This window comes from Anthonomus grandis, chromosome 4, assembly GCF_022605725.1.
Source record: "Anthonomus grandis grandis chromosome 4, icAntGran1.3, whole genome shotgun sequence".
NCBI classification, from domain to species: Eukaryota; Metazoa; Arthropoda; class Insecta; order Coleoptera; family Curculionidae; genus Anthonomus; species Anthonomus grandis.
Genome location: NC_065549.1, coordinates 6837583 through 6850229, shown reverse-complemented (window position 1 = coordinate 6850229; position 12647 = coordinate 6837583). Strand labels below are relative to the sequence as shown.

At 32.1% G+C, this 12647-nt stretch overlaps 1 protein-coding gene across 1 annotated transcript in view; it reads right to left on the bottom strand.

Moving 5' to 3' along the window:
• Positions 1-12647, bottom strand: part of LOC126734986 (locomotion-related protein Hikaru genki) — a 53446-nt gene that overhangs the window by 12525 nt on the left and 28274 nt on the right. The window contains exons 2-6 of the mRNA XM_050438850.1: positions 10456-10662; positions 10305-10396; positions 9668-9830; positions 9250-9558; positions 9-152 (exon numbers count right to left, since the gene is read on the bottom strand). Of these exons, the coding sequence (XP_050294807.1) occupies positions 9-152; positions 9250-9558; positions 9668-9830; positions 10305-10396; positions 10456-10662 (915 nt within the window). The remainder of the gene's footprint in view (positions 1-8; positions 153-9249; positions 9559-9667; positions 9831-10304; positions 10397-10455; positions 10663-12647) is intronic.

Sequence of the window (12647 nt, the reverse complement as noted above, 5' to 3'; positions counted from 1 at the left end):
TAGGTTACCTGAGGCTTGACAAGTGAGATTTGGGGCTCCGCTTACGACGTATCCCGTGGGGCATTGGAAAAATGCCCGGTGACCCAGTCTCGTTCCTTCTACTCTTACCGTCAGATGGATGCCTCGTACGGAAATTGGTTCGCATGTGACCGCTATAAAGTGTGGTAAGTTTAAGTAAGAGAACTTAGTTTTTTAACTTCAGAGAATAAATATGCAACAATTGCACCAAACTTTTTTTTAAGAGTGATAAAAAATAAAATTTAACGAGGCACACCAATTGATAAAAAATAATTTTCTATATAAAATTAGTAAAATTTGCAACGATATTAGTAACGTCGCGAATATCAACTGTCCTTCGTCATTTCGGAATAATGACTACTGGACGACATCTGTGGAGAGACGTGGAAGTTTAGAGGTTATAGCCCTCGCCGCCAGGTGGCCAGGTCAAGACGGAATATTGGCGCCACTTTTAAAATCGACATAAATAGTAGTAAAATAAATAGGGCGTAAATAAATATTTCAAGTAGTAATCTTAAGTAATCGTGTTTAAATGGCTACGTATAAAATAAATAAGTTGTTTATTTTTGTGCATCCAATGTTTTACTTCGCACCTTAACGAACGGTTCTGCGGTTTTTTTTAATGACATATTTGTAAAAAAAAAACTAAAATATATATTTTTTAAATGGGCAAATGAATTTTTTTTCCCGGATCAATTTAGGGAAATGAATATTTATTTTCCTGGAATTTCTGGAAGATATTCACTAACTTCAACTGCCTGTAATAAATAAAAAACTACATTGAGGATTTACGATTTATTGATTGGTTATTGGATGTGCATTTTTGATATTTTTTTCCAGCGAGGTTAGTGTACTTTTGTTTTATTTATATTTAGTTTTTTTTTCAGATAGTTGTGTAACTTTTTTACATTTGTTCAGTTATTATTTTCTTGGGAAAATTAAGGAACACAATTGTTTTTTCTAGAATTCGTTATATAAAAATTCTTCAACTACCTGGAATAAATAAAAATTCTATTAATAAATTGTTTTAAATAATTTTTCCTAGGGTTAAAGGAAATAGGATAATAATATCATAAGTATATTTGTAATAGAATATATAGTAATTAATAATTATAAAATAAATATCAGTGGCGGCTTCTCTATTAGGTCAATATTCAAAAAAAACATAAATGTCTTTTAAATGGATATGTCTTTAAATGGGAATATGGGAAACATAAAAATTTGATAATTAATGTCTGATTTAAATGGAATATTACTTTAATATATAAAAGGCTGGAAAACGCCCAAGATTATTTCCAATTTTATAAAATCATAAAAAATAATTACGTCAAATGCCTAAAATAAATTAAAAAATTATTTGATAAGAAAACATAAAAACGTATTTGCAGAAATATATAAAGACGCCATCAAATACGCCTGGCGTAAAACTAAACTAACTAGTACTTTTTTTGTATATCTAAAAACCTGCACAAAACAACAATTTTCACTTTAATATTTAGATAGAGGAGTCATTTTAAATGTCTGGAATTAAATAAAAGATTATTTGCAGTTCCTAGAAAACATGAAAATTATTTGGCTTTAAATATATGAAATAAAATTAAAAATTATTCAAAAAATCTCGAACATACTGGCAGAAACCATATAATAATATTGATAAATTTTTTCATTTAATAATATTGAATTCTCTGAATATTCAAAAATTCACAGATTGGAGGGACACAAAGTCAATGTTTATTTTTAAAAAAATAATTACACGTGTTTCGCCCTAAGGCATCGTCAGATCGGTAAAGCTATTGGATTAACACCACAAACATTAGTTTTGAATTTGACTCTGAATATTCTTTTATTTAAATTTTTGGCTTTTTTTATTTGAACTATGACTACTATACTTGCTTTTTAACCACATACAATTTTTATTTTTTTTTTTAACAATAAATTAAAAATTGTACGTTTCCAAAATATAGGTATAGTAGTGGTAGACAAATAGAAAAAAAAATAAAAGAATATTTATAATGTTCAATTCGACTGCCTGAATAAATGTCAAAAAAGTACACAATTTTCAGTCAATTGTGTACAAAAAAGAAAAAATATCAAAAATGCACTCAACTGTCTGGAAAAAGGCTAAAAATTCATATGTAGGTTCTGGATTGTGTTTTTTATACGAATTTATATTAGTTTACTAGTTTTATCTTCAACTTTTTCTTTGACAATACAGCAAATACGTATAAGACAATGACTTTAAATCTGTAAAAAATGGAGGAACTAATTTTCAAATGCCTTAAAGATATAAATACACGAATATAAATACCAAATAACAATATATATAAATAACAAATACACTGATGAGTTGAAAATCACATCAAACTGCGTCTACTAACTTTTTAATTTCAATATTTCTCTCATTTTGATCTTTCCTTCATTTCACTGGCTGGTGACACCCTGCATTGGTATCAACCATAATCCTGTGGTGAGAGTTGAATTTTCACATTTCTGGTGAAAATTGACTTTTGAAATTTCAATATAAACTGAGCTGAGAGGAATGTTACAACTTTTGATGGACAATATCGAAAAAAGCATATTAAGTCCTAGTGGCGGGCACAACTTGGCGACATCTCGTGACGCACGTGGAAAGCTAGCGAATGTTCCGGAACAATGCTATACCTAATATAGAAGGCGCCCTCTCCGCTAGGAGGTCAGTACCAGACGCCAGTGAATAATGGCGCGACTTTTAAATCGAAATAAATAAATGCGGTGCAAATAAATGTTTCTAATAGTTTTAAGTTATGTGTAATAAATTAGTTAACTATTTTTGAGCATCAAGTGCTAATTAATAGTAAAAAATGGTACAATAAACTGATTGCCTGAAACCAAAAGTGATTTTTTTGATTTCCTATGTTTATGAAAAGTTGATCCTGAAATTGAACTGTAATCACTCATCAAAATGGTCTAGGGGACAAGGAAAAAAAGCTGTTTTACTTATTGACGATAAAATTTGGTTCCAGGATAAATCGTGTTTATTATTTGTTGGACATTTCTTTAAACATAACTTATCCCATCCATCATATCCAGTTTTGATACAAAAAAAAATTGTTTAAATTCTTCAAGGCATATTTGAGAAAAAGTCTGTAGTAAAATTGTTGCTGCCACTGCTATGAGGATTTGTTTTAATTCTGTGTGCAACAACATCAATATGCAAAAGCGACATCTTGATTATGACACATAGTTACAAACTGTTGGTATGATACAGAGTGGTATATGCATCCAAAAAATTGCAGAAGCTGTAAGTTCTACCAAATCACTGAAGGAAGGTTGTTGTTGACAGAGATTTGATGTGAGAGAAAGATATACTGGTCCCACAAGAGCAACAGAAGCTATGATGTGATGTTTATTATTATAAAGATAAAAGAATTAACAAACTAATATGCCGAGAAAATAAAAGAACAATATAGGAAAACTTTCAAGATTTGATTTTTTAGGCTTTCATTATTGGGTCACCAAAGTACCAAGTCAGAACAAGTATTCATGACATTGACCTATTCACCTCCTTTTAAAGTCGAAACAGCTAATTATCCCCTGCTAACAACAGTATTAATATTTAAGCGGTCGGTTTACCGGAGCGTGTCAGCAACACCGAAAACAACCAATTTAACACTAAAATCCTCGGCAGAAGAACAAAGCGAATCCCAAATTTCAATTACTTTTTTATCACTCGGAGAGTCCGAAACGAGGCGAAAATTTAAATTTTAAATATGCACTTCGTCTGCGGAGGATTTTCTGTTTTAATTTTTAAATTTTCCTTTGAAAGCCGAGGGCGGTGTGTATAAATTACGTTTACATCGTTATGGCTTTCCAGGTCGGATTTATTTCGGTGTTTTGCATAAATGTCTTGCGTTTTGTTTGTATTCGGAGTAGGGTTCGGGTAGTTTCTTTTTTTTCTTTTTTTTTTTAGCCTTCAACAGCGGAACTCCATTTCGTAACGGGGATTTAGTATCGGGTTGATGGAATTATAGTTTTATTGTTATGTTTTATGTGGGACGGTTATGAATAGGGGGTTTTGTATGGCATGCATACTTTGTTTCTTCCATTTCGTTTTATTTTTTTTTCCCAGAGGAATGAAATTGTTGTTTTATTGTTATATTTTACGTCCTTTGAACCACCCAAAAATGAGATTACAACTTACTCGTTATTAATGTAAAAAAATATGTCGCAAATGCAGGGTGTTTCACTAGGCGTGGATCGCGGCTATATCTCTATGAAATTATTTTTAAGTTCGAAATTTGGTCAATAATTAAAAGATCATTTCTCCGGAAAATTTCAGCTTAAGGTACCTTTTTTTTAAATAATTAGAAGCCTTGGAATACTTTCTATAATTTTGGTCATAGACTCACTGGCGTACCGACCTTAACGTAGGAAAAGGTAGTGAAATTATAATTGTTTAAATGTGTATAACTCTTAAAAGACAACCGATTTTGTTGAATTCTCGTTTGCTTAAACGTGAAATGTAAGTACTCAGTCCTGGATTTACACTAGGGGCAGTCGGGGTCCAGCAAGTGCCCAGGGCGGCAGAATTTTGAGGGGCGGCAAATCTCAAGAAAGAAAAGAAAATATTTTCAACGGTTATACTTATAAATTACCATGGGGAATGTTTACTTGTCAAATATTAGGAGTAAAATTTGCTTTAATGAAGTAAATCGAAGACCTGATAAATACTTTAAAACGTAAACTAACAACTGGCAACATCTTTTTGACGTTTTTTGACTTTTCTGAATGAAAATCTATATTGATAGTAAATAATGAACTTTTTTCAATATAATGTAAATTACCTATTGAAAAGTTCATGTATACATAAAAAGCAGACGCGTCTTTCGATGAAAACGACACGCTCATATACATCTTTAGATTTCTATAGCTGTCAGATCGTTTTTCGAAACAGTTAATAATATTTTCATTGTCCACATGACCAAACAAGTCTGTAATTAAAAATCCGTCTCCATTTTTCAATTGTATTAAATGACAGAACATTTTACATCTTTCAATTCTTAATAAAAAGTATTTTTCTCCTGTTATTTTTTATATTTTTTGTCCTAACCTCCCTTCGTGATAAAAAAAAGACGAAATCAAATTTTATTTAATTGCATACAAATTAATTTATAAAATAAGGATTTTACTAGTATTTCAATATGATAGTTTTAGATAATATGCAATTTTATATTCAAATTGATCCTGCAACCGCACTCGTCAGGACAATAAAACATATATAAACACCTTAAAAAAAAAAAGAATGATAAGCTAGGATGTTGTAGGATGTTGAGGTTTGCTTCAACTACAGTAGTGTTACAGATTTGTGAGTTCTTCTTTCAAGTTCTTCAAAAGTTTTGTTAGTTTTTTCTCAAAGTTAACTTAGGTTAAAAAAGGAACGTTTGGAATAAAAAAATTATTCATTCAGCTTATTACAGATCGTATGAAGCAAGAGATAGATCGAACGATAAAACATAAGTTTATTTACATACAAGTATTTTTATCTGTAGAAACTTGAATAGAATTTGCTACTTCTAGATCGTTATTGATAAAGCACAGTTCACAGGTCACAAATATAATCTTGTCACTTTTTACTGTTTATTTTGCTATTCCTGTTTTGCAGAAAACACAATAATATGTACATCTGTGATATAAACTTAAATGTACAAAATAACTCAGTTGTCTAGCAACAAATAACAAACCTCAGCATACGATTTTACCTACCCTAAGTTCGCAAGCTAAAATCACCTCAAAAAAAAGGGCAGCATTTTTTGTAAATCCGAGCCTGTAAGTACTTGTAAATATTGTATCCAGTAGTACGCGAAAGTTTTTAGTTAAATTAGTAGGAGACGTCATAAAAAACTTATTATATAGAGCTTTTAGTAGGTTTCTTTTATTTTAAGTTGGTTATCTTCTTTATTAGTTCTTTATTATTACATAACGTAAAAAAAACAAAATTTAAATTTTTTATTTAATATTTTATAAATAAATATAAATTGATACCTATACGATCTATTAAAAATAGAGTTTTGAACTTCTTCTCTCTCTTTCTTTTTTAAGGTCATAAAATTCGCGGCTTGCATGCATATACTACGCATTATCTATTTGGTTCGTTCTTCGTCCCTCTTAGAGATTTACGCAGAGATTTATTTTTTTTTACTGCATATAATATAAGAAATATATAAAGAAGGAAAATTTAAAAAAATCCAGGATATTATATAGAGAAAAAATGAAAACATAAAGTCTCAGTCTCAAAATATCTTTTTATGTATTAATTAGGTAACATGTTTCGCTAATAAAGCATCATCAGACTTAGAGTTTTCATTTTTTCTCTAGTTACGTAGGTGTCTGAGATAATGGACGAGTTCTTTTAACAGGATATTATATGTTTAAAGAAGTTTAAGGAAATTTATAGGAAGTCCTGGAAAGTCCGGTGAAGTCCAGTAGTTCGGGGAAATTCGGCACGGACTGTATGTTTTTTGACCAGGGCACCGCCCCTCACAAAAACAGGTAGAGTTGAAAAATTTGTGCCATTGATGGATATTTAAATGCTGAATCAAATCTTAACTTTTTACAAAATATCTCACCAATACTGTTAGAAGATGTTCCCAACGATAAATATATGGTATCAACATGATGGTTGCCCAGCACCTTATTCTCAAAAAGTGCGTGATTTTCTAACTAACAGTTACCCTTAGAGATGGTTGTATTCGTATGATTCGCACCAGTGATACGAATCGTAAAAACCTTTTCGTATTCGTATAAATTCGCATCGCACCAAACAGTCCTAGTTCTACCGACTAGGTTTAAGTTGTATTGGCATTCGCAATTCGTATGTATCGTATTCGTACTATTATTGGTATCATGTTATATAAATACATTTATACAATACGTATGTCACGGCATATTGTATATACAGGGTGCTCCTTAAAGACGTGCTAATATTTAAGGGGCTGATTCCTGGACCCATTTTAAGAAAAAAAGTTCCTAAACGTCTTAACTTTTGAGATACAGAAAAAATTAGTTTTTTAATAATAACTTAAACAATATTGTAGACATTTTTATGAAATTTGATACATGTATTCTATGCATCAAGAAGCATTTTTTGATGTGCAAAAAAAATATTTTCTTTGCCAGTGGCGTCCCTACAGGGCTGCTATTAAACATTTTTAGTGAAAAAAATAGTACGCCACTGCTTTTTCTTAAAATAAAAATTATTTTTAAAATTCTCAATTACTTTTTAGCAAATTTGATCTCTTGGTTTTTTTTCGTCCGACGCATAGTTTTCGCTTAAAAAAATAAAAATAATGTTACTTCCCTAAAAATCTGATGCGGTGTGAAAATGTTTGTTCGTCGATTGCAAGCAAATTAAGGAATCAGATTTATTACAAGAAGTATAAAAAGTTAAAAAATTTATGAAATACTCATGTTTAACGCGTTTAAAAAGTAAATGGGAGTAAAAAAAAGTGCCGTAATGCATCTTTACTTAACGCAAATAAAGTCTTATGATTATAAATGTCAAATTGTTGAAAACCATCACAGTTGATTGACATATTGAAGTTATTTTGTTCCTACACTATTTTTTTGAATATCAGTAATGTCAAATTATACCAATGAAGAAATGGCAGAAATGCATTTGGGAACTTGACTTAGGGAAACTGGTTGTTTCAAGAAAGGTAGACCTCGAACTGTCAGAACCCCTGAAATTGAGAACGCGCTGCTACAAGCAATCGAAGAACACCCTGAGACGAGTTCGATGCTCAACTGTATTTTTATATACAATTTTTCATAAATATTGATACTGTACACCCCAGAAATTTTAACAAAGCACCTAGCCAGTGCACCTTTCGCTTGAAAATTTGACTAAATATGTACACAACGTGCCTAAACCCCTTAAAATATTGACTAATCACGTAACCAGTGTACTTTAACCCTGAAAACTTGACCAGAGGAATGGGTTTTAGTGTGTCAGGGCATGACCAACTCCAACCACACACTACCCTGGACGTTTGACAGGAATCACCCCTATCCAACGTCCAGGGTGTCTATTTGCAGATTTCCTAAACCTCTTTTTTTTCTAAAAAAAACTTAATAGGCCAAAGGAGGATGTTATAAATTAAGTTTTACTCTATTACAGGGCATCAACTCTTGAAGAAATGAGAAAGTTTATTATTTTACTATCAAGTAGAAGAAATTGCTGTTGTTGGTTATGTATGTTAGGATTGTATAAATTTATTGTTTGTAGTGTAATGACCACCTATTATATTAGAAACCGTCATGATTTCATCCTAATTAATGCAATGCATTTTGTTAGAGTTTAATCATTTAAAAGATTAATTAAAAATTTTGTTCTAATTGCTTTATAATGAATATTGTTTGATGTATTTTTCTTTTGTTTTCATACGTATACCATATTATATCTTTAAATGTTTATATATGCCATTACATTATAAATTTTTATTATATGGTACTTATTATGGTCTCACAGAATAGGCAGAAAAAAACACTCAAAAATTGGCTCTAACTCAAAAAATTATTAAATAGAAAATCCTTTGCAAAAAAATTTGCTGTTAAAATTGTTTCCCAAAACTAAAAATGCAAAATCAAAAAAATCGATTTTTGTCCAAAATTTAAAGGCAAATAAGGCAAAATTTATTATCCCCCATTATTATCCCACACAGGGAAATTCTCTAAAAAATGGTTTTAATTTTTTTTTTGGAAAACCTATGATGCTGAGAGAAAAATCGTTACTTAAAATTTTTTGGGCCTGAGAGGCGTAACAATTTGCAAAATATTTTACAATTTGATCTATGACCATTTTCGAAAAAATTTACGAAAACATTATTCATTATTTCCAAATTTTCTCTAGACCTATGAGGAAAATAGCTGTTTTTACTATTGCATTTGATTCTATGTAATAATAATTTCCAGTATGTTCTCTTCGCCACTTTTATAATGTCAAAAAAAAAAAAGATGCCAGATTGACAGTTCCCGAGATATAGTCGCGATCTACTCTTAATGAAACACCCTGTATAATGATATCCTTATGAAGTAAGGATCATGGTATTAGAATGTTATTTGTAGTTGTTTTTTTAGTCTAAAGAAGATCTATTAAAAGGCCAAAACTTTGCCTAACAACACATTTGAAAAGTTTCTGTTTTTACCCACTATCAACTTCACAATTTATTAATAAACAAAAATGCCAACTCTTACCGACAACATGCAAAGTAATACTGTTAGTGATTCCCCTGGGCGTCGCACAAGTGAAAGTACCGGAATCTTGCGACTTCGCATAATAAATGGACAGTCGATACTTCCAGTCGCGTTCTTCCGGTGCTATGGCCCACCCGGTGAGGTATTGTCCCAATGGGGTGGTCCAGGTCCAATCGGGAGTTCCCACCCTACGTGGATACAAACACTCAAAATGAAGGGTAGAACCGGGAAATAGGGCCAAGTCACCTCCTGGCTCCACGCTCGCCGATCCAGATGGGATTTTGATTAGCACCGTTGGAGGTGCGTCCTCTATGAAAGAAAAAATGCCCTAGGAAGCTCTTTAGAAATGATAAAAAAAAAGAGATTAAATGGTGTGATTTTTTAATTTAAATGTAATCTAAATAGCACTAATTCTTACCGGTAAAATTGGTTAAAATCGTTGTGGGAACACAACTGGGCAACCTGGTGGACCATTCGCCATTGTGGCACCTGGGGGTTGCTGTGCCCAGTAATTTATACAAACCCAACTCTTTGCAGCGCACCTGTAGTTGCGATCCGTGCGGGAAAACTATGCCAGGATTCTAAAGGAAAATTGGGTATTTATATACGAAAGTCCATGTAATATGTTGAGAAAATCATCGAGGAGGACAACTTTTTCAGCAAAAGTTTGTTGGGATATTTTATTAGAATAATCAGATTTTTTTAAAGGAGGTGAAGGCAATGAAAGAGGACTTACTTCTTAATAATTTAATATAAGAACCTTTCTTGTAGCTCAAATATGTTGTGAGTTAAAGGAAATTTTGTCTTGCAAGGTCTAAGCTAAGAGCCGCCAAATTTGTATGTGTATGTTGTATCAAAATTTTTAATAGAGGACATTTTTGGGCTTGCAACTTCAAAAAATCAGCAATCATATAAAATATTGTAATTTTTTTTCTTCTTCTTATTATAGAACCTAGTCCTGTTTAGTTCGTTGCATTTAGCTTTCTTCGGAGCTCCATAATATAATTATAATAAGTTATATCAAAAGGCTTTGAAGAAGAATAACGAATACTTACATGAATAGTGATATTCTTAAAAGTGACCACCAAATGGGGGTTGATATATTCCAATTTGCAATTTTTAAATAAGGGCTGAAACCGTCCATTATCTATAAAGAAAAAAAGTCCATATTTGTGGTCCAATTAACTGTTTTGATATGGTATGTACCTTGTTGGTCGACACATAAAGGTCCGACCCACTGCCCGCCGATACATTTGATTTTGCAAAGTCTTTTCTCGCCGAGCGGGCCGATTGACCCGGAAAATTTCACTTCCCGCACGTTTGAGTATTCGCCTCTTATTCGTGTTTCCCCTTTTTCGGTCAGCGAACCGTTTAGGGCCAGAGAGGGCGGCGGACATGAGTCAGATGTTAAATCTGGAAATTATCATAAAAAAACTGTTTTAGGGAGTTTTTCGGTTTATCAGTTTAAACGATGTGCATGTGATGGCTGAGACGCTGGACCAATAAAGTGGACCAAATAATGCCTAAATGACAGGCCAAAGATGTTTTTATCAGATTTTAATCTTAACTTACTTACATTTGTAAGTTATTTATGGATAATTTAAAAACGTCTTCAGAGTGGGCTTCATAATAAAAGATTTTAACCCTAGAATACTTACTATTGTAACTGGAAGTACGATTAATACTATCGACCACACATTAATACTGTAACCCACTGTTTTTCAAAAACAACTAGGGCATATTTTAACTTGATGCTGCCCACATTGGCTTGGTTTTTTTATTTTATACAGTATGTTATAGTCATCCTCTTCTTAGCGGACATTTGTGACAGTATTTCTCGGGCCTTTTTTATTAATGTCGTTATCTTTTGTGGCTTATTCTAGCTCACTTACTTATCCCAGAACATCCTCAATATTTTTTTAATGCATGATTCATGTTAGGTACCGTTTGCAATCAATCGACTAATCTGAAGAGCTTCTGTTAGTTTTTTATGTAGCTCTAGCATGTATTGCATTTACCTTGTAATTGGCTTTCCTCCTTTAGAAATAACATTATGTGAGTAAATGATATACGAGTTTATAGAGGCCATATTTATCATGTTATAAAATATGCGCATTGGTCACCTTTTTGCTTTTGGACATGTTTTGACACATCTGGTTGAAAATCTCCTCTGAACCTTTAGTTGCATTGTAGGTGTTTGCAAAATCTATATAAAAGACTTCAAAGTCGATATATTTCAACTGAAATTATATTGAAATATATAGACTTTGTCTTTATTAGTAGTTCCAGATAAAGTGTGCATTGTAAATAAAAGTGTTACTATTTTATTGGTTTTTGGTTTATAGAATACTAGTGTGCTATTACAACAATGATGTTCCCACCTGGCATTGATCTGTCAGCTCAAGGTACATTACTGAAGTAGTCGGAAGTTTTATTATTCTGATCTACTTTTATTAGATTGGATTTACTACCAAAATGCTAACAAACGGCTGTTAGTTTGAGTATATTTACTAAGTATGGACTGGCATTTATTAGATATTTTGTGAAAACGTCACATAGTTAAACCAACTTTAGGCCATATTTTGCCGGCTTATTCGGAATGTACATTCGGAACGGGTAATGGCCTCTAAATCCCACAAGTTGCTCGTCAATTGTGACGTACGAATTGGCCTTGGTTCTACAAATTTCAATAAATTCTTCTGATATTTCAGATATAAGAGCAAACACAGCGACATTTCTTCTTTCCGTCCTAGTCGCCTTGTTATCAAACCTTAGGCAAGCAGTTAAAAAGTCAAACCTTGATTTACTGGTGGCTCTGTAGCATATTCCACAATAGGAAGAATCGAACATCACTTTTGATGATAAGTGGTTATCCTTCATAACCGCAGCATGTAAGTTAATTCCGAAGTTAATTCGTCTGGTGGTTTTGCAGAAGTTTTTCTTTTTGTAGAGGATCTACTCGATGTACGTGATAGTGTACTTAAAAAAGAATTTCCATCTTGCAAACTTGCCTCCGAATGATGATTAGGTTTGGGTTCTTCTCTCGGTTCTTCTGGACCGGCAGCTATGGAATCATTTTCATCATCGTCTATTATACTACCCTGATCCGTTTCAACCATTTCATCTTCATTGGCCTCAGTTGGCAAATTGCCCGATTGAGGTCTTGGTTTATTGAATGGTAATACGAATTGCATAACGTCCCATAAGTAATACGGCTTTTTTGATTTAGCTGAATCTCCACTTTTTCCAGCATGCCATTTCACATATTTTGTAAGGCTACCTTGAAGTGTTTTCCATTTTTTTTTTGCATTCAGATGCTAAAACAAAACGTATGTCAATAAATTAGTGTAATCCGCATCTTATAATTTATTTAAGTTAATACTATTATTGTAATTAAT